The sequence below is a fragment of the Arachis ipaensis genome, chromosome B7, assembly GCF_059453495.1.
Source record: "Arachis ipaensis isolate K30076 ecotype BB chromosome B7, ASM5945349v1, whole genome shotgun sequence".
NCBI lineage: Eukaryota > Viridiplantae > Streptophyta > Magnoliopsida > Fabales > Fabaceae > Arachis > Arachis ipaensis.
In genome coordinates this window covers 4202976-4226049 of record NC_142442.1, presented here as the reverse complement: position 1 = coordinate 4226049, position 23074 = coordinate 4202976, and the positions used below count along the sequence as shown (strand labels likewise).

The following is a 23074-nucleotide window of genomic DNA, read 5'->3' as shown; positions in this document are numbered from 1 at the left end:
CTAGATTATTCAAACCAATATCTGAATCCAAATCAAATCATTGCTTAAACAGCCAAGTTTTTTTCAATTAAAATAAGCTTACCATGTAACTTAACCCGTGCATGTTTTAATAAAGAAATTTGTAGCAAGCAAATGAGCAATGAAGAACAGCATTGGATTATGTGCTCTCTTAGCTTAGAGATTCCAAATGTATACAGCAATATGGTATTTTCCAAGAAGGAGAACCACATGTGCTTTCAACAAGGCACTCTTGGATCTACTCATAAAGACAACCTTATTGGCCTCTGTTCACTCTTTACTCATTCTATTCTTTAATTTTGGCAAGTGCAAGTGGGGATATAATTGTAAATTTTGAATGCACTACATAACATAGATATGAGTTATGTCTCTCTGTTGTGTTTTCCATAGCCTATCATCCTAGCTTGTCACCTACCACTGCCAAGAATATGTGATGTATAAATATAGGAAGTAAAAAAACAGTAAAACAAATTTTAAACATAGGTGAAAATATCAAGTGTAGTTAGTAGTAAAAGCAACATCAAATGAAATGAGATGAACTAGAAGCTTATGTCTATGTGATAGAGAGTTTTCAATCTTTCATCCGGGCTGAACTTTAATGTTTATCAAGAAACTCTATTACAATCCATTTTGCCATTCTATATATAAACTAGAAAAGGCTGCAAATGCTTAACCCCACATGTTTATTTTATGCCATTATGCATAATATATATTAACTTAAGCTCAAATTGTATCTACCTTCTCCCTTCCCTCACATTAATCTCATTCTCTCTGAATTGGTGACAACTTTTTAGTGATTGTGTCATCTGTGACAAGGGAAAAATAGAATATTTAGCTTGGTCAACTTATGGGGAATGACACACAATCTTCAGAATGGAAAATGTTCATATTCTCAACAAAAGAAAGGGGAATCAGAGTTCAGCAAAAGCTCATTGATTTGCTCTTCCAAGCAAGCCTTGTGTTCATCATGTTTCCACTTGTTGGCTCAGAACAAGATCACAAGAAAATCAGTGGCATTCATGCAAGCAACAACAGAGGCCACAACATTAAGGTAAAATCCATTATTCCTAGTTCATGTTCTTCTTATAGTCCTTAAATTTTTATCAATCAAGTTGGTAGTATCTTCTTCTTATAGTCCTGAGTACTGAAAAAATTGGTGTTTAGAGGGCAATGCGCCTTATCGAATCTTGAATACTCGAACAAAGTATGTGAAGCTAACATGTTTTATTTTGGTTGCTTAGCATATGAAGATGAATCCTAGACTTGAGTTTGAAATCAAATTGCATGGATTTCTTCTGTGGAGTTCTATGGCATTCTTGATGCCTCTTGGTATAGTAGCAATTAGATTCTCAAACAGACAAAGAAATCAAAGGAGGCTTAGAATTACATTCTATGTTCATGCAATTTTGCAGGCAAGTGTATTCTGAACTTCTGTTACATCATAATTTTCAAATGCAAGATTTTGCATGTGCATTTTTTGTTAGCTTATTTTCTTTTCCCTTTACTTGAAAAACAATAAGAAGAACAACTATTTATATGGTTTTAAAATTAGTTCTCAAGGGTCAATTATCCCACTAATTAACCTCTTTGTGTGGTGGCTAAATTAGTTTATTTTTCTTAATGCTTGTTAGTTACTTCATAAGATCAAGGGAGGGATATTGCCTAGTTGGTTATTGAAGAGTATCATAATGAATACTTTGAATTCAAGAATTAGTGCATGTGAAGAGAATAATATTGCAATTATGACATTAACTAAAATCTCTGCTCAGGAAAGTTAATTCCATAAGTGAATATAGTTAACCCCATCATTAACAAAATTAACATAGTTTTTTTTTTAAATTTCTGTTTAGCAGAAGGCTGCTGTACTTATTGCCACAGCAGGGGCAATCATGTCCATAAAGAATTTCAACAATTCCTTTAACAACAATCATCAAAGACTAGGGCTTGCATTATATGGTGTTGTCTGGCTCCAAGTCATAGTTGGTATTTTTAGGCCACAAAGGTATTTTATACATCAAAGTATTTCCTTTTATTAAAAGTATACAATAATTTCATTTAAGTTACATGATACTCAATTTTCTTGTATTTTATAGGGTAAATCACCAAAAATACATTCAAATTATTTTGTTGCTGACAAAAATGCCCCCAAATTTTGTTATTGACAAAACTCCGTCTAATAATTTTAAAACGTGACAAAAATGCCCCCAAATTTTGTTATTGACAAAACTCCGTCTAATAATTTTAAAACGTGCTAAAAATGTACACCCGTGACCTGAGACGTTCTACATCAACGAAAAAGAGTGAGGGCCTTTTTGTCAATAATAAAATTCAAGAGCATTTTTGTCCGTACCAAGATAATTCGAGTATATTTTTAGTGATTTACCTTATTTTATAAAGTGTAACAGCTTTAGCGAAGTTAATATAAATATAACAATTAAAAGAATATCGTATGTAATATCACCGAATTTCATGAAAGAACATTGTAATTTACCTAATTGCTTTTCTAATAAGGAATTAGTGTATTGATTATTTTCTTGTTCCTCCTCACAGGGGATCAAGAACAAGAAGCATGTGGTTCTTTGCACACTGGATAATTGGAACTGCAATGTCCTTATTAGGTGTTATAAATGTATATCTTGGTTTACAAGCCTACCAAGAAAAAACATCAAGAAGCATAACAACTTGGAACATTCTTTTCACTGTTCAGATATCTTTGATTGTTTTCTTCTACCTTGTTCAAGAAAAATGGGACTACATAAGAAAACAAGGAGTAGCCTTAGGCAATGAACTATTGGATTTGGATCCCTCTTTGCAAGAAATTGGTTCAGATAACAAGAAGGGATTCAAGGCAGAATCTGTTTAAGGAAAGATGAATCAATTCCTTACCATTATTGATCTTCAAATTTACAAAGGATACATGTTTTTGAAACATCTTTGAGCATTGATGAATGAGAATTTATTTTTTGATTTAAGATTATTTATATTAATTCCTTTTTCATATCAATAGATAAAATTTCAGCCAGAAAAATATCAAAATTCAGGTATATATCACTTAACCAACTAAACTACCAATGATGTCCTTATATATCACTTAATTCTATTAGTCCTTATAGTTTTCCCAAATTTATAATTAGGTCCTTATATATATATATATATATATATCCTTTCTTACGGTAAACGTTACAAAAACGTTTCCATCTATATTACACTACTAGCGAGTAGCGAATATGTTCAGTATATTCCGTTAAATTAAACATTTTTTGAACAGTAAGGATGTGATTATAAATTTAAAACTGATGTAGAGACCCAATTAAAAACTTTTAACGTGTAGACATTTGGTTATAAATTTGGTGAAACTATATGGACTAAGAGAGTAATTTAACCATTTATATATAATGCTATGATAGCATGGATATGCTTATGTTCCTATTGAGTTCACTTGATTTTCTGAACAATATTGCTGTAGAACTAATTCCAAAAACAGAATATCAGAATTCAGGTTTCAAACCATTGTTTGCAGATGCTGTGTCAATGTTTATAATTCAAAACAAAACTAAATTTTTACCCAAAACCTCACTCAGTATTAATTTTCAAGCATAAAGGTGTATATATTATGTACTAATGACTAAAAAGTGTTACTCCTAAAATCACTTGAAACAAAAATTATTCCTATGACAGACACCATATATAGAACACTATAAAATAACTTAAAAACTAAGAATTTGGAGTAATCATCATTTATAGATTATATATATCTATATGTGTCAAGGAAAAAGCTGTACATAACCGGTTAATATAGCAATTCCTAGTATTATAAGAGGTGGGAGAAGCACAAACGCTCCTATGGTTGCAAAGAATACTGAATCATTTCTCTGAGACACTTCATTTAGGTAGTTTTGTCTCCTGATATTTCTCCTTTGTGAAATGGTTAAGAACTTTGCACTCACTTTCTTCAAGTTTTTCTTGCCTAGGAGTATGGTGAAATCATCATCCCTTTCTCCAACTAGTTGAGCAAGCTGCTCGCGGATCGTGAGCTTGCGCGAGCTGCCATCACTCTCATATCCTAGAAACCAAAAATGTGTGCATACTTGTTAAACCAACAATGCAAGGTGCTACAAATTCATGTTTTTAGCAGTGTGGCAAAACCATGGTCATTTTAAACCTTAGAATATCTCCAATACTTGGTTTCAGTTCAATTTCATTTTGAGTTTCGCTAAATACCAGATCAGTATTTGTGGAATCATATGTCATAAAAAGTGATTTGAGACTAAATATGAGATTTGTCACTCTAATATTTGGTTTTAATTCAATTTAAACTTCATACAAGGTGACAAAATTTAATTGTTTCTCTACCAAAGTAAAATTGTCTCTTCATATTGAGACCAGTCTCATTTCATCAATCATCTCTAATGCAAAGTGAAATTTAAAAACCATCCACTTCCAATACATGTCAGATTTGAAACACCAAAAGCACTCCATTGAAGTTGCTCCTATGATGTAACACTCTTAGCTTTCTGCTCAACTTCATCATCCAAAGAATATTTGAAATTTTCCACTAAAAGTCTTACTTCAACATGATTCTTCAATCCAAAATTTCCAGAAATATAAAAACATTCCACTCCTCTAGTGGCATGACAATGAAGAGAATGATGAGTAATAAGTATAGTTAGTTACTTACCATTGAGGGGTATTGAGCTTGTAGATGTAAGTTGATCTAAAAGATCCAATTGTGCACGAGAAGAAGACAAAGTTCCTAAGCATTCATAACAAAAAACAGGGTTCCCCAAAAATCATATCAGCTAATTTCCCATTAATAAAAATCTAAACTTTGAAAATATATAAGAATTTAATTTAAATAAATAGTAACTATTAAAAAAAATTATAATTATACAAACATCATATTGACATAAGTTTTATTAGTAATAATTGAGATACCAGAAGAAGAATCCTCCTCGGAAACTCCAGTGTCAGTTCTTTCTGATTGAGCACTTGTTCTGATGAAAGAAGGGTGGTAGAATTTGAGGAGGTTGTTATGTTTTCTTGTGACAAAGGAAGGTTTTGGATGAAGAGAAGCAGTGGTGGTAATATTCAAAGCCATGGAATCTTGCTTCATGAGAACTTAACAACAAACATCACTGTGTTTTTGGTGAAAGTCTCATTGGTTTTTTGATGTGTGAGGTTTGCATTTTTTTAGTTAAAAGTATTTTAATTCAGCAAATGCCAAAGGGAGAGAATAACCGCCACAAATAATATTTATGGACTAATCTAAAGTAGAGGTTTCTAGTTTTTCTAGCCGTAGTTGCTCTTCATATTTCTTAAAGGTTTAAAACAACAAAAATTTCAAGTTTATTAATAATTATTAAGGGGAAATTAGTAAAATATCTGGCTGAATTATTTAATTGTTGACAAAATATATTCTCAATTTACGATCATGATTAAATGACAATAACATATTTAAAAATAAAAGTATTCAAATGTAAAAGAAAATGTTTTTGTTAACAAAAATGACTGAAGTGATAAATGATAATATTTAAGTATTTTTAGTGTTTTTTAATATTTTAAAGATATTTTTGTTGTTATCATAAATTGAAAATTTTTTTTGTTAATAGATATTTGAAGAGATTTTTAGTAGTTTATTCAAAACTTATATTTTAAGAGACGAAAAAAGAGTTTATTATTTATTTTACGACGAAATAGTGAAACAAATTTCCTAAGTAATTTAAACATTTGTAAATTATGTTCTTATAATTAAAATGGATTTCCGTGCGTTGCTAAAAAATTCTAGAAAAATATAACAATTTTTTTTTTATCAAAGATAGGAGACTCGAACTCGCAACCTCTTAATTGAATATGGGGAGATTATGCCATTTGAAATATTACTCATTGGCGAAAAATATAACAATCTAATGATAAACAAAAATAGGATTTTTACCAAATAATACTTTGTTATATAACGTGAATTCTTATCCTTGATGAAGAAGCCAAATAGGATGGGATCCAAATTAATGATAAACAAAAATCAACAACATATGACAAATTATTATACAAAACTTATATGAATTTTGTTATTACGGATATTTAAGGTATATTTGAAAATAAAAAAAAAATTTAAGAGTTAGTAATTTTATTTTATATTCACGAATACTTTCAGTCTAATAATATATTTTTAACTAATTTTAAATATTATTAGTTAATTTATTGTCAATAATAATAAATTTTGTTAATTTTTTAATATTATTTTTTAGAAATTATTATTAGTAAGAAATTTTAAATTATTTTAACAAATGCATAACTTGTACATTAAAAACTTGAATTTAATAATTTTTCTATATAAATCTTTCACATTAGTAACCTTAACTAACAAAAAGTCAAAAACAGTTAGGTAACATTTGGTGGAGAGACAAAAATAGAAAGACTGAGACTGAGAGACAAAGACTAAGAGACAGAGATTGAAATAAATTTCAATATTCTGTTTGGTGCAAAATGAGAGACAAAAATTGAAACAAGAATGAAATTTTAATTTAATTTGTACAAAGGATAAAATTAGAATTAATTAATTGAAATGAAGGTATTTTAGATATAAAATGTTATTAAAGTTTCAGTCTCCATCTATAAAAATTTTAGTCCACTACGTCCTCACTTTGGAGGTATTGAAATACTGAAATTTTGATGATAGAGACAAAAATTTTAGTACCAGTCTCTAAATCAACAAATATAATATTGAATTTCAGTCTTCTAATCTCTGTCTCAATATCTCAAAACAAATGTTACGTAAAGTGATTAATATAAAAATATTGTACTTAAATTTTTGTTATTACGGGTAACTTTAACAAGTATCTTTAATAAAAAAAATTTCTAAAAAGAATAGATACCGTAGCATTACATACATGCATTGAGATTTGAGAACCAACCATTCGTCATGGACCAATGGTTCGATCCGAAAGATATGATTATGAACAGTGCCTTTATATTATTCGTTAAGGAAAAAATTAAAAAAAAAATGTTGAATTCGATACCAAGTTGCCAACTTTTGCCACCAAGCTTCCACATTGGAAAAGGGAAAGAAACTTGGCACCACTTTTGTTCCCCATATATGCAAGCTACTATTTCTCTCTTTTTCATTGCTAATTGTTTTTCTTCAATTTCACTGGATCATCACCATGCAAAGGTTACTACTTTAACTAAGAATCATTGAGGGCGAGTTGGTGTTCTTTTGCTACCAATTGTTGATGGCAAAACGCAGTGAAGAAGCTCACCCTTACGCCTTTCATGTTTCTGGCCCAAGAAATTTGACCACTCTTAACTGGAAGGACCTCATCAATTCTACTTGGTAACCAATAACACCAGCAACCCCATTTCAATTTTTCATGAATTTTGCTTTTTTCATTTATGGATTTGGTGATTTATTGGCTATAATTTGTTTCTGTTTGAGGTTTGGTGTGAAAAGTCTGCTACTTTTTTGTTGGGCATTTGAAAGAGAACCACTTTGGTTTTTTTTTAATTTCTTGTTTAAAGTATTGATTTTGAAGATTTTGGCACAATGGGTTGTGACATATGAGTGTAAAGTTCTGTACTTTTTACCTAATCTGTATGTAGGGTTCTTTAGGTTACTGTTTTTTTATTGAAGGATCTAGCATGAAAATGAGATATATAAGCTAAGATAATATAGCATAGTTTATTAGCAGGGTTGATTGGATATTTAATTACAGAACTTAAGGGCTTTTCCATAATCAAATTTTCTTGAATTTTAGCTGCAATGAAGATTTTGCTTTATTAGTTGACTTGGAACTATAAATAATCTTAACTTCTTAGCTTAGGGATCCTGGGGTTGTGCAGAGCCATGATGTAGAAAAGAAAGTGGTTCCATATTATGTGGAAGCCTTCATTGTTAATTTTGACCTAACTATATTTAATTTCATATTAGCTTCATTTGCCATAATAAATCTGATGAAACTTCTTAGCACTTGTTTGATGTGTATGTTGCTGATGGATCTTATTTTTGCATATAGGAAGGATGAGAAGTACAAGCGAACCGTCATTGCCTGCTTTATACAAGCAACTTACTTGCTTGAACTTGATAGGCAGGAAAACAGAACAAATGGAAATGCTCTAGCTCCGAATTGGTGGATTCCCTTCAAGTACAAACTCACACAAACGTTGATTGATGAAAGAGATGGGTCAATTTTTGGTGCAATATTCGAATGGGATCGATCTGCAGCACGGGCCGACTTGATTGTAATGAGACCTAGTGGTGCCCCAAGAGCTGTTTTAGCACTCAGAGGAACATTACTCAAAAGCCCCACGATGCGGCGAGACATTGAAGATGACCTCCGCTTTCTTGCTTGGGAAAACTTGAAAGGCTCTGTCAGGTTTAAGGTAGCTTTGGAGGTACTGAAATCGGTTTGTGACATGCATGGAAGAAGTAATGTATGTATTGCAGGGCATTCCTTGGGGGCTGGATTTGCTCTTCAAGTTGGAAAGATGCTAGCAAAAGAGGGGATTTATGTGGAGACACATTTATTCAATCCACCTTCTCTTTCACTAGCCATAAGTCTCAGAAATCTTGGCAACAAAGCGGAATTTGTTTGGAATAGGCTTAAATCTATGCTTCCTTTGAGCGGCGAAGCACAGGCAAGCACTGAAGGAGATAAGACTAATACAAACACAAACACAAACACTAACACATCGAGCATAGCTTCGTCAAAGGGTTGGATGCCTCGACTACCTAGTTTTGGTTCTAAGGATAGTGTTGCTGTCGGAAAATGGGTTCCAAATCTTTATATCAACAGCAATGACTATATATGTTGCTCTTATACTGACCCTGATGGCACGGCAGTGAAGATCAGCAGCAAGGAGAATCTCAGTAAAACGAATGCGCAAATCGCAGCGAAGTTGTTTGTTGTGTCAAAGGAAAAACAGAAATTTCTTGAGGCTCATGGATTGGAACAATGGTGGTCAACTGATGCAGAACTTCAGCAAGTTATTCACAATAGTAAAGTCATTAGCAGGCAACTTAGGTCTCTATACCATGTTACACCTTCACAAGTAACACTGATAAAACCAGTGTAACAATCCAGATTTTAAGCTGAAGTAAATCATTTTCAATCTTAATAACAACCTGATTTTGTGTTAATTCTTAATTCAAGTTTTGTAACTTGTTCTTTTTAACTTAGCAAAAATTTTATAATTATAAAATATTACTACTTGAGGATATTTTAAGTTTTGTATAAGGCTCACTGCATTTATTTTATTATTTTTTTAGCCTCCGATAATGTTAAAAATGGAGAATAATTTTGTGCAAAGATTATACTTTCTAGAGCTATAATGCTTTTTTCAACATATTGCCATGCCACAAATAAAATGCCTTATTTGTTACGAATAAAATCCAACCAACTAGAATATTGAAAGAAAATTTTGGCCCTACGATGATCAATCTAAGGAAAAAGTATCATATGCTAAGAGCAATGGTATTTTAAGGAAAAAGTATCATATGCTAAGAGCAATGGTATTTTGTTTCTAACTTTCTCTAATTTTGGGTATTGACAAAGCTAAAAAGTGAAGGTCTAATTACCTTTTAATTAAGATAGAACTTATTTATCATAAAAATTATAAATTCAATAGTAATTGATTTATCACTTTATTACTGTACTAAGGTTTTCATTTTAGAGAATCTTTTTTCAATAAAGTAATATCAACACAAATAAAGGGTTTAGATATTTAATATTAATTTCTCATATCCATTAAGCATTCTTTCTAACTTAAATACCCATTTTCTAAAAATATAGTTACTAATAAAGTATGTACAGAAACAAACAATTATGAATACAGTTTATGATACATTATAGTATGCAAGTTATGAACAGGATAATTACAGAGACATTAGTGGAATTATTTGGCTATAAAACAAAGACTTTTCGGATGATCTTCCATGAAAGAGAGAAAAGTCCACTCAACTAAGTCTAATAAAGTCTACATTCTAGTTTTGCTTTTCCCTTTCCTTGCCATTTGCTGTGGTTAAGTTTCCACAATCGAAAATTAGCACTTTTACTCAAAGGAGGGCTTTGCCTACAGCATCACTGTGTCAGCAACTCAATCAAGAAACAAACAGTGTCTGGATTCTTGATGGCAAACCATGAAGATCACAAATATGCTTTTCATGTCTCTGGCCCTCAGAACTTGCCTTCCCTTAATTGGAGAAACAACTTCAAATCCACTTGGTCAGTGTATAACTAACTGCCTTAGATTTGTGTGTATGTGTGTAGAGAGAGAGAGAGAGAGAGAGAGAGAGAGAGAGAGAGAGAGAGAGAGAGAGAGAGAGATCTGTACTAGTAGCATGCATGGTTTTTGTTTTGATGATCGGTTCATAAAATCTTAGCAGCAAATAAGTTGTGATATATGAATGTAAAGTTGCAAACTTTACCAAATGGGTTTCCAAAGTTTCTGACTTTGCATATTTGTTACTATTTTAGCCTTTTCTTATTTAGTAGATGTTTCTGGTTGTTTCTAATATTCATTTAATTTCCAAAGTTTTTCTTGTTTGCATTAACAAAGGGAACTTTCTTTACTCTTCCTTTGTCATCCTAAATTAAAATTAATCACATTCTTACATGTAAGTATGGTGCTAATGATTGTTTTATGGACATAGGAAGGATGAATATTATAAACAAGCTGCCATATCCTGCTTTACACGGGCAGCTTACGCACTCGAAGTTGATAGACAAGATAACAGAACACAAGAGAATGCTTTGGCTCCAAAGTGGTTGATTCCCTTCAAGTACAAGCTCACAAAGACATTGATTGATGAAAGAGATGGATCCATTTTCGGAGCAATATTCGAATGGGATCGATCTGCAGCATTGGAAGACTCGGTGCTAATTAGGCCTCTTGGTAACCCCAAAGCTGTTTTAGCACTCAGAGGAACATTAACCAAAAGGCATACAATAAGGAGAGATTTAGAAGATAACCTTCGCTTTCTCTTCTTAGAAAGCTTGAAGGGGTCTTCTAGGTTCAGAGTAGCTATGGATGCATTAAGATCACTTTGTGATGAATATGGAAGCCGGAATGTGATTATTGCAGGACATTCCTTGGGTGCTGCATTTGCTCTTCAATTGCGAAAGGAACTAGCACAAGAAGGGATTTATGTTGAAGCATATTTGTTTAATCCACCTTCTGTTTCACTAGCCTTGAGTCTTGAAAATACTAGAGAATATGCAGAATATGTGTGGAACATGCTTAAATCTATGCTTGTGTCAAATAGCAAAGTTGAAATCAGCAATGATGAAGAGAAGAGTGCTAGATTACAATTGATCAGTAGGATACCTTATCTATCTGGCTTGATGGATTCTAGTTTTCGGGTGGACAAATTTGTTCCTCATCTGTATGTCAATGAAAATGACTTGATTTGCAGCTTTTATGTTGATCCTGATGGTAGCATAGGAGTGAAGAACACCGAAAAGGACAATACAAGCTCTGCGGATGGAGACATTGCGGCGAAGTTGTATGTTGTTTCAAAAGAAAATCAGAAATTTCTTGAGGCTCATGGCCTAGATCAATGGTGGTCAAGTGATGCTCACAGCACTAGACTCATGAGGAGGCAACTTAGATCTTTAGATGCTGCTTCGTTTTTAAAAGTAACATGTTTACTTTATCCGAAATCTATTTCGCTATTAAGGAATAATCTTCAGTATATTGTATGCTTGGAGAATTGGACACCTCAGTTATCTTGCTTGAAGGATTCTTTCTTTTCAGTTCCTACAGAGTTTTTTGTTGTCTACAAGGAAAAACTGAAATTTCTTGTGGCTCACGGCTTGGAACAATGGTGGCCAAGTGATGCAGAACTTCAACAGGCTATTCATAATGGCAAACTCACAAGTCAGCAACTTAGATTTTTATATGCTATCTCACCCAAGGAAGTTTATCGTTTATTCGATCCATCTTCTGTTTTGCTTTCAATGAGTCTCAGTGGTATTGCAGAAAAGGCAGAATTTCTTTGGTATTGGAATAGTATTCATCATATGTTTTGCTCGAGTGGCCAAATTCAAGTCAGCCAAATTTGGAATAGATTCAAATCATTGTTTCCTTCAAATACAAAGGCTCGAATCGCCAACAATGCAGACAAGATTCTTCTGTTGTCTGGTTTGAAGGATTCTGTTTCCGGAGCAGCCAAATGGGTTCATCATCTGTATGGTGTAGGAGAGAAGATGATTTACAAGGAGAACATTGATGTTACAAATGCTCAAACACCAGAAGATTTCTTCATTGTCTCCAAGGAGAAACTGAAATTTCTTGGGGTTCATGGAGTTGAACAATGGTTTTCAAGTGATGCAGAATTTCAGAAAGCTATCCATAGTAGCAAATTCATAAGTCAACAACTTCGGTATCTATATTCGAGTTCTTGCGAATTAGCACATTTGTTTAATCCAAGACTTCAAGACAGCAATAATGCAGAGAAGACTTCAAGTGTAAGTTCTCGAGTGGCGAAATCAGTTCCTGTCATAGAAGAGAATATGGTTGATAGGGAGAGTATTGATGCGGCAAAGTTGTTTTTCGCCTTCAAGGAGAAACAGAAATTTCATGGCCTGGAACAATGGAGGTCAAAGGATGCAGAGAATGGGAAACTTGATGTGCAAGTAACAAATTTGTTCAATCCACCTTCTATTACCCTGGCCAAGAATCTCATAAAGGCTTGTGGCTTAGAGAAATGCTGGTCGAGTGATGCAGTTCTTCGACTCGCTATCCATAACAGCAGATTCTTGAGCAAATTTAGATCTTCACAATCAACTCATGGAAAGCCATGGTAACATTGGATTTACTCTGATATGGTTTGTATAATGACATGTTTTAATTACCAAGAATTTCAAAAAATGAAGGTATTAAATAGCTTTATATGTTATATAGTAAAAAAATTAAGTTTTCTTGATTTTCATTTAATTGATACTAGTATTTTTACCCGTAATAACATTACGGGAATATAAATTTTTTAAAATTACAGGAATCTTTGTTCTTGAGAAGCAGGGGATAAATTGTTCAATTGTCTTTGTTCTTGAGAAGCTTTTCCTTCTACTTTGAATAGTGGAGCCATCCTTCTTTGTTTATATGGTTCCTCACAGTACCATTCCCGGTGATGTTGATGACATAACTCATTTCACAGATTTATCAAGAAAGATTCTAATAGCATCCTCTCACTTATTCCAACCATCAGCCTCACAACTCTACAGTGCAATTGAGTTGAAGGAAGCAGGAGTGAAGATTGAGGTAAACAAAAATAGTAAATGCTTACTGGACTTGGAAATTTCAGGTCATACTCTCAGAATTCCATTTACTAGATTTCGAGCAATGCCATTGTATCAGTCAATCCTATCTTTTTCTTGGATTTTCTTATCAACACAGAAAGGAATAATTGAGAATTGGTTAGGTGATAGCAATGCAGTGGCTACTATGTTCAAACCTTCGATCCTTAATAGCTTGATGTTAACACATATTCCACTTAATTTAATTCATGATGGATTATTATTTAATTAGTTGTCAACCAAAGAGAAATATACATTACTATTTTTAATTAGGTCTTAACTCTTTCAATTTCATGGAATATTTTTCTACAATATATACATTGAATGACGAAATAAGGTGGAAAGTGTGTGTAATCCAATACATAAAAATATTCATGGATTAAAATGTTATAAAATAAAATTATGTTCATACTGAATGGTAAAAAAGCAAACCAAACAAAAATTGACTCCAATAAATGAAACAAAACATAAAACATAGAGGAGGAACATTATCATGAATAAATATTCTGCACCAAAACATTATCTCCGATGATAATATCCTTCAATGGAATGAGAGAAGGAATATGGTGAACTATTTGAAAATGGTCATCATACCAAGGAGTAGTCAACAAAATCCTAAACTCTTGATTTTCAGGATCATGGTAGGCAATGCAATCATGTAATTGAGATGTACGGTCGGAACTTGCAGAATACTGGAAAATAGGAGTCCAAGATTCTCCAACTCCATATCTTTCCATCCTCCACATTGTGCCAAGCAGCTTATTAAAATATAACAAGCAAAGAGAATTCCTGAATTCAAATAAGATGAGTTTTGTACCTGGATCCCTGGGCGCCATAGAGAAGGTTTGAAACTTCTCCGTGTCGAAATTGAAGGCCCATATCGAGACATTTCCAACAACATCTAAACCAATCCAATGAAGTGCCCCATTTAAATAAGTACCAATCTCATACAAATTTATCAAATTCTTGGGATAATCTATCTCAATATTTATCCATGTCGATGTTCCAACTGTGTGCATTTCAACAACAATACTATGATCTTTAAAGATATGTATTCTCACTAGCTTGTATTGGTTTGTTTTTGGGTGGAAACCAAAACCCCAAAGTATTTGGTTGCAGTGTTTCCGGACTGGAGGGATTTTTGGAAGTCTTATGAACTCACCTGTTATTGGGTTGCAAACAAGTGAAATGTTTCTATACGGTAGACCACTGAAGTAAAAAAGACCATTACAAGGAATTACTTTAATATAAAGTTCTCTATCCTTGAATGATTTAGGACCAGGTAGAGGAATCTCAAATTTAGGATCAAGTTTTATGCTGCTACTACTTTGATTCAGGACCTCAGACACCCTGCAGCAGCATGGATTGTTTCTCCGTTCATGCCATTCAATTGGATCATATTCAACAAGGCGAAAGATTCTGGAACCCAAGTGTCCGATCATGGTAGCAGGAAGTGTACGAGTAAAGAGTAATTTTGCAAAGTTTGGATCAGAAATTAATATATTCCAATCCTTACAAACACATCTACAAATCAGAACAAATTTCATGGAAAGTCTAACAAAAATATCGATCATTATATCGACCGTAAGGCTGGCAAAACAAGACATGGTTGAAGCAAGTGAAATTGATGCTTCTAATGGTGAAGTTTGCTGATATTTATAAGCATGCTACCGGATGTGAAATCAGTTACCAAAAGAATAAAATTGTATTTGGTGTGAATCTTTATCTTTATTGAATTTGTGAATTTGGGAATTATTTGTTTAGGTTTCTTTATTAGAAATTTTAAAATTTTATTTATAAATTATAAATTAAATTATTTATTTAGCTGGTTGTTTTTTAAATTTTTAAATTTAAGTTGTTAGATATTTAGTTTCTAAAATTGTTGAATTAATTTAAAAAAAATCATTTTATTTAGTTGCTGCTAGTGTTGGAAATTTAATTTGAATACGGAAGTAAAGGAAGTATTGGACTCGTTGTATGGGGAGGAGGGGCGCTTCACCTCGTTGTGGGATCAGAGGAAGCAAAACTCGGACCCTGCGAACTGTGTCCCTCGAAATATAAAAAAAAAAATACCCAGAACAAGAAAAACGGAAGATCCGAATTTCACGTTTCAAATTTCAAATTTCATCAATTGCAAATCGGACCATGCGATTTGTGAAGCAAAATTTCATGACCAAAGAACTCGCATGGTCCGAGTTGTGGACGCTGAGTTTTTTCAATTTTTAACACAAATCGGAGGGGTGTACTCTCACAATTTTAAAAAATACCAAAAATTACCATGTTAAAGTATATCATTCATTTTGTTTCCATATCAAAATTTTTTAGCCGCTAGTGTTAGTGAATGTTAAAAGGGAGCACACTGTTTAAAGGGTTGCCTTTCACTTTTTATATTTTGCAGGCCGCTGGTGTGGCACACTCCCTCTTCTGCATGTGCTACATCGATCAGTTCAATGGTATGTGATTGTAAACCCTTTTTTAGACTATGCTATGCAACTTTGCCTTTGCTCGTAACTCTCTACATATAAGCTTAAATATATTTGATTTTTTTAACCATTTTAATACCAAAAGCTTATTTATATTTTAGACCTTCCATATGCATTAGCAAGCCTTTCATTCTTTAAACGGAAAACATATATACTGTATCAACTTTAAATCTCTATGAATGTCCATCATACAATTTATTTTTCTACACTGTATCTACCATGTATGTGTTGTAGCAAGGGGCAAAAATTTTATAAATAAAACTCATATCCTATCTAATAATAAATAAATGATATATTAGCATAGAATACACGACAGCTATATTAAAATAAAAATACTCATCCAAAGTGTGACACAAATTTTAGCATAGCTATGTGATGTGTCAGCAGCTGCAGAGGGAGAAGGGTTTGTGGGCAGCGGAACTGAACCAAACACATTTGCACCAATTGAGTTTGTGGTGTTCAATACTGATGAACTAGTACTGCAATAGAATACACGACAGCTATATTTTTTTTTTTTTTGAGCATCAAAGTCTTTACAGGTGAGAAAATGTGAGAATGATAGATCGAGAGCGAGAGAGGTGGGAAAACACAGGGGAGGGTGGGAGTTCAAAATCACACAAACATGATAAAGATCCTAGAGTTTGGAACAATGAAGAGTATCAACGATTAGAGCTTGAGTCTTTCTCTGTCTTCGTCGACAATTTGCCAGCAGACATATAAAAAAGAGAACTTTTTCATATGTTCAAATGGACCGACAGAATCATCGACATATATCTGTCGCGAAAGAATAAGAATGACCATGTCTATCTGTTTGCATTTGTGTGATACACTACAAAAGGAGGAGCTTTGAAAGCCGTTGCAGATATGAACAGGATGGTATTGAGAGGCAGGAAACTGTTTGTTGGAGAAGCGAAGTTTAGAAGGAGAACTGTAGTTCAGAGTACAAGGGGCAAAGAAGTGATGGACATTGATAGAGAGAATGATAGAGGGAACAACTCACGGCCAAAAGGGTGACAGTAGCAGAAGAAAAAGAGGAGAGGCAGCCCTCTAATGCCCCAATAAGGTTTCCAATAGTAATGGACGGACAAAGAGGGTTGCAGTACCGATAGTAAATGAGAATGTTGTTTGGTTGCAAAGAAGTATCGTCGGAGGCACGAAGTTGGCGATCAATTTTCATGCATTGCAGCGAAGGATCCACAATGAATGGCCAGGTGTAACGCACGTAAGGGAGCTAGGAGCATATAAAGTAATGATAACATTTGAATATGTGCTCCTTGCTGAGGAAGCCTATACTTTTCGAATGAACGAGTTACTAAAGATGTTTCATAAGGTATGGAGATGGGACGAGACGGAGAGGAGTGAGTCTAGAAGAGTGTGGCTAGATTGTTATGGAGTCCCACTACACGCATGGTCTTTTCGCAGAATCGGGGAGCAATGGGGGGAGGTGGTAGAGTGTGATAAACTAACAGAATCATGTAATTCGTTTAGTGTTGGTCGGGTACTGATTGATACGTATATTTATTATATGATTAATGAATGGGTGCACGTTATAATCGGTACAAGTGGGTTTAACGTCCTTGTACGAGAAGTAGGGGGGAGGTATATAGGGATGTATGCTTTCCGGAAAGTAAGCAAGGGACACAGGATAGACATATCCTTGATGGAAGAGAGTTGCAGCATAAAGAATACGGTGGCATATGGCACAAGTGTGATGAGCAGGCGGAGGTTGTCTGGGACCAGGCGGCAGTTCTCATGACGGTGGAAAATAGGATGGACGAACATGCTAAGGGTAGGCTCGTAAATTCATGTGAAATTTTAAATGAGTAGAATCATATGAATTCAAACTATTGCCCTGGGAATGGTAGTTACGCGAAATTAAAGGAAGGGGAGGATTCTCAGGGTTCATTCCATATCAATGATGAGGCGGATTCCGAGGAAACAATATCTCAAATTTATTATGTATGTAACGGTAATCAAACTTCTATTGGTACAAGGTATGGAATTGGGCTGAAATCTAACAGGCCCGTCAAAGAGGGAAAAGGATATGAAACAGGAAGGGGGAATAGGGCTTGCATGGGCCTCCAAATCCGGGTAGGAGCCGACCCGACTCCCATCATGACCCGGAATGAGAAGAAGCTGCCGGGTCATGTTGCACTCCTCACGCCAAGTCCTGCGACAAGCGAAGCTGAGCCTGGGAGGCGGCAAGGACTGCACGATGGCCAGGGACGGGTCACGCTGCCGACGGGGGAATCTGCCACCATGATAACTCGGCGTGACGGTGGAGTGCGGATCGTAAATGCGGCGAGAACGGGGGAGTGCAGAACGGAAGGAGATGGTGGCCAGCAGCTCGTGCCGACGGAGGAGGGGCGGGAGAAGACGACGGCGCTGCTTGCGGAAGGGAAGGTTGGAGACGGGAATACACTGTCCGATGAGGGAGAAGGAAGGCGAACCAGGAACGGAAGGGGCATGAAGACAGGTCCGATCCAAGCACAACGAGAAACCTGTAACTCAGAAGACAGAACACATGGTATTGGAGGTGCGGGCCATGGCAAGGATATTGGTAGTGTTATAAGCCGTGACACAGCAGAGAAGGAGCAGAATATAGGTGGCAGTGCAGGTTTGGGTCTGGAGGAGGGGAAAATCGTGATGGAGGATTTGGCTCCGGTAATTGAAAACGCAGAAGAGAAAAATTGCGACATCTGTACACAATTTGAACAGGGCTGGGGGCTGACTTGGAGGGCGATAATGACTACCACATTGAAGAACAAAGATCGAGCTGGAAAGAGGAGATGGCTGAGAATAAAGAGACTTGGAATTTGGCTGTGGAGTCAGGTGCTCAGTGCAGCGATGAAGAGGATATCATGACTATCTTGCAGGAGCATAATGAAGCGATTGCTTTGAAGAGACGACAGGCAAAGCAAAAAGCTAAAATTCGAAGAAGCCGCCCAAAAACTCGTAAACAGGTGTGTAATAACTTTATAAAATGATTCTAGGTTCATGGAATATTAGGGGGTTGGGAGGTTCAGGAAAAGTTGGTATGTTGAGGTACTTCAAAAGTAAGTTTATATTGGATATGTTGGGGTTGGTAGAAACGAAGAAGGAACTTGTGACTAATCTTGATGTATTTCGTATATGGGGTAGAGACGGAGCATGTTGGGAGTTTGTAAGTTCAATTGGCGCTTTTGGAGGGTTATTGTTAATTTGGGATGAAGGGGTTTTTAAATTGACTAATTGCTACAAAGAAGATAGATGGCTGTGTGTAGAAGGGGTGGTGGTAAAAGATAATTTTAATTGTACTATCTGTTTGGTGTATGGACCTCGTGAAAGAGCTGAAAAGGCCTCTGTTTAGGAAGAACTGAGCTATATTGCAGGACTGGTTCCAGGTGCCGTTTTGTTGTTTGGGGATTTTAATGAAATCTTGCATTTGGAAGAAAGAAAAGGTGCGACTAGATTGTCGGCGTCGGCAGAAGATTTTAGAGCTTGAATAAATGATATGGAATTGACAACGGCGGTTGCAGATTGTGTTGCTCAGACCTTCTCATGTGCTACGACGTGGTGTGATAAATAACTCATGTTGTTGATGGCTATAGCGAAGATGACATAGGAGTTATCTTTTTCTGCTTTTAGTTTCATGCTCCACCTGTGTGTGTTGAGCTTCTTTTATTCAAAAAAAAAAATTATTCTATTTTTTTTTTTAAGGAAAAAAAAAGTAGGTATATTGGCAAACGTGGTTCACCTTGTTGATGGATACTGACATGTAGTAGTGCCTGAAAAACAGGTAAGTACATTAATTAATTAAATTGTCTTAAAATAAAAAAATTAAATAAATAAATATAATAGAATTATTATTTGAACAAAATAATTCCAATAAATGTGATACATACAATACAACACTTTTTTATTCATATGTTACTTTTTTCTTATGTCTCATTTATACTTAGTATTCACTTTGGTCATTTTTGTATAATGAAAAAATTAAAATGATGAACAAAAATACTTCTGGATACCAGTGACAAATTGACAAAACAATTTTTGAAATGAAGTAGCTTTTTGAGAAGCAGCTTCCTAAAAGGTAGAAAGAAAAAAAAAAGTTAACTTTTTTGCATCGTTCATTTGGCACTTTAATTTGTATCTCCTATGTATCCACATCCCACAAGACCACAAGCCATTCTTAGTCAAAAGCTTATGATAAAAAAATTCAGTACAAATTTCTTTTTTCTATACTCTGTTCAGAATTTGATTCCATGACCCACCAAATTGCACATGACTTTGGTGGTGGTTAGTCAAAATTAAAACCCAAGAATCATCCATAGATAAGAGTAGTGCTAGATTTCCGGGATCCCTTACTATTTTTACATTTAATTAGGTATTAACTGTTAAGTCTGTTGTATAAATAGAAATAATTAATTTTTATACTTGTTGTTTAAAAATAATATTTTTTTTTGTGTATATAAAATATAATTAGATATTAGTATAAAAAAATTATACTGATAGTTATAAAATTAACTCAAAATTAATTTTTTTTAAATAATTAAATCTTGATTCTAACTTTTAATTATAATGTTAGTATTTTCTCCAAATTATATGTAATAAATATTTGAAAGAAGAGAAATAAAAATATAAATTAGAAAGATAAGCAGTGAAAATCTAAAACTAAATAAAAAAGTAAAAAATTATGTATATAATAACAACAATAATAATATTTTTTATTTAAATTATATTATTTTGTTAATTTTATTTTGTGTAAAAGAGAAAGATAAAAAAAATAGAGAATGAGAGAAAAGAGAGAGAAAGATAAAGATGAAGAATGAAAGTTTGTTAATTTTGAAAGAAAAAATTTATTTTAATTGTAAAAAAATATCGAATGACATATTTTGATTTGTTAAATTACTAATATAAAATATAAATTATATATATAGAGTAAAAATAGTAGAGAGAAATAGAAAAATAGAGAGAGGTAGATGAGAGAATTTAGGAAGGGAGTTTATTAATTTTGAAAAAAAAAATATTTTTCTCAATTTTAATAAGAGAGTGTCATATCACACATTTGATTATTAAATTATATAGTAATATATGATATATAATATAGGTATATTTCAATTTCAATTTTAATATTTCAATTTTAATTTTAATGCAATTAAAGAATGTCATGTTGCACATTTTGATTGTCAAATTAATAATTAATCATTGATATTGATAATGATATATAATATAGATATTAGATAGAGTGGTTGAAGGAATGAGAGAAATAGAGAAAGGAAGAGGGAAGAGGAGAGAACTCTTTAATTTTGGAGGGAAAGATTTGATTTCAATTGCAATGAGGGAGTGACATGTGGCACATTTTGGTTGTAAAATTAGTAAGGTGGAGAAAAAAATTCTTTAATTTTGGAGAGAAAGATTTAATTTCAATTACAATGAGAAAGTGACATGTCGGTTGTAAAATTAGTAAAGAAAAGAGGAAATTTTCTTAATTTTAGAGAGAAAAATTTGATTCCAATTGCAATGAAAATTTTGGTTATAACATTTATTTTTTTTACTATTTATTTCAAAAAAAATCATAATTACTTAACAATCTTTATTTTTTAAATTCACTATATATATATATATATATATATATATATATATATATATATATTTTACTTTTTGATATAATTAATATATTATTAATAATGAATAGTAATTAATCCCTCATATTTTTAATCAAAGCATTTTGACGATAGTTTCTATTTATTGATGTTAATGGTTGATTGTTTCTTTAAAATAAAATGCATTATAATTATAGGTTATTTCATAATTAACAATAATGCTTGATTATTTCTTTAAAAATAAATTACATTATGATTTTAGGTTATTTCACAGTACATAATTAATGTTCATAATACTAAATTACTCTAAATTTTATATTTTCTATAGTTAGTAATTAATTCCAAATTGAAAAGATTATGTTAAATTGTTGAATAGTCCAAGTATAATTGAGGTAGTTAATTTATTTATTAATACATTCGATTGAAATCATGAATGATAAATAAGACAAAAAAATAATTAGAAAAATAAAATGTTAGTAATTACTTAAAATAAATAAATAAAATTTATAGGGTATTATTTTATTTAAATTATTAATAATTAGAAGAATAGAAGGTCGGTAATTATTTTAAATAGACATTGAATTTAGTTTTATGGTACTAATTTATTTGAATTATTAATAAAATTTTATGATTTTCAGATTTATATCTATTCAATTTATGTATTTTATTTTATTTTACTTTAACAAAAAATTAAAATGTGTCTTTTTAATTATATTTTTAGAAAGCATAGTAAAATGAGTTATATCAATTATAATTAATTATCTATAATTAAACTAATTGATTGAGTTCATTTGTAATATGAATAACACATAATAAATATTGTGAAATTAATTATAATAAGTTAATAATTAATAAATAAAAAATTAAAAAAGACTTTTTTTATTATTGTCTTTTGATAGTTACACATTTTTATTCATTCACTTTTTCTTTATCTCTTTTTTTCACATTTATTTTTTTTAATTTATCGAACCAAATCAAGCATACTTATTATTTGTATTAGTTAATTAAGTATTTTTTAATGGGTCTGCTAACTGTGCCCTTAGAGGATAGGCTAAAAATATTATAAAAAAATATTTTATAAAACTATTAAAAAATAAATATGTTTAAAATGTGTCCTTAAAAGATAAATTAGCTAAATCATTTTTTAATTTAATGTATTTGATTCATTAACTCCGTCTATGTTACACTTGCGGTACATAGCCGGTCCCAAGCCCGGATAAAGGAGGAGGGTTGTGTTAGGTCTTCGGCAACCAACATAAAAATATATATATATAGCCGAACCCCCCATGACATGAATCAAAGACATTATTGCGCTAAAGCTAGGTCGTTGCCCGGAAGCAACGCGCCGTATGGCTCAAGTATCGGTGTCAAAGCAAGAGCCGCTGCATCGGTGTCCGGATGTAGTGTTAAATGAGCAAGGGTTCTCGCATTTTCGTGAACGGACGAGGGTAAATAAGCTAGTTCACAAAGAAAAAGGTAAAGGCCGAAACGACAGAAGGTTGAGATTTGGGACATGGAACATAGGCACTCTAACAGGAAAGTCCATGGAGGTGGTGGACACCATGATAAGGAGGAAGATTAACATTATGTGCCTACAAGAAACGAAATGGGTTGGCGCAAAGGCTAGGGAGTTGGATACTTCTGGTTTCAAACTTTGGTATACAGGAAAGGTGAAAAATAGGAATGGGGTGGGAATAAT

General features: G+C 33.0%; 5 protein-coding genes across 7 annotated transcripts; 3 read left to right on the top strand and 2 right to left on the bottom strand.

Moving 5' to 3' along the window:
- The first annotated feature begins 404 nt into the window (after positions 1-404).
- Positions 405-2990, top strand: LOC107608391 (cytochrome b561 domain-containing protein At2g30890-like). The gene is made up of 4 exons (XM_016310191.3): positions 405-1069; positions 1260-1430; positions 1872-2020; positions 2569-2990. Exons 1-4 carry the CDS (start codon positions 866-868, stop codon positions 2879-2881), a joined length of 837 nt encoding a protein of 278 aa, XP_016165677.1. The 5' UTR covers positions 405-865; the 3' UTR covers positions 2882-2990.
- A 749-nt stretch (positions 2991-3739) lies between these two features.
- On the bottom strand, positions 3740-5230 carry LOC107608044 (myosin-G heavy chain-like protein). Its single transcript, XM_016309935.3, has 3 exons — positions 4954-5230; positions 4697-4771; positions 3740-4081 (listed from the first exon to the last, which is right to left on the bottom strand). The coding sequence occupies exons 1-3, from the start codon at positions 5129-5131 to the stop codon at positions 3783-3785; spliced, it is 552 nt and encodes a 183-aa protein (XP_016165421.1). The 5' UTR covers positions 5132-5230; the 3' UTR covers positions 3740-3782.
- Positions 5231-6934: 1704 nt separating this feature from the next.
- LOC107609002 (GDSL esterase/lipase At4g10955) lies at positions 6935-9149 on the top strand. Its single transcript, XM_016310815.3, has 2 exons — positions 6935-7348; positions 8028-9149. Exons 1-2 carry the CDS (start codon positions 7248-7250, stop codon positions 9085-9087), a joined length of 1161 nt encoding a protein of 386 aa, XP_016166301.1. The 5' UTR covers positions 6935-7247; the 3' UTR covers positions 9088-9149.
- A 598-nt stretch (positions 9150-9747) lies between these two features.
- On the top strand, positions 9748-13538 carry LOC107609001 (uncharacterized). 3 transcript variants are annotated; one of them, XM_016310814.3, is made up of 3 exons: positions 9888-10235; positions 10664-12814; positions 13169-13538. In XM_016310814.3, coding segments are annotated over exons 1-3 (2247 nt in total). In that variant the 5' UTR covers positions 9888-10140; the 3' UTR covers positions 13170-13538. The 3 variants fall into 3 exon arrangements, 2 of the variants coding, with proteins under 2 accessions (XP_088349134.1, XP_016166300.1); XR_001613037.3 differs by having other exon boundaries at positions 9949-10235; positions 10664-12887; positions 13010-13538; XM_088493008.1 differs by lacking the exon at positions 13169-13538 and having other exon boundaries at positions 9748-10235; positions 10664-12903.
- A 260-nt stretch (positions 13539-13798) lies between these two features.
- Positions 13799-14749, bottom strand: LOC107606486 (F-box protein At1g47340-like). The gene has a single exon (XM_016308547.1). The coding sequence runs from the start codon at positions 14747-14749 to the stop codon at positions 13799-13801; it is 951 nt and encodes a 316-aa protein (XP_016164033.1).
- Positions 14750-23074: the final 8325 nt, after the last annotated feature.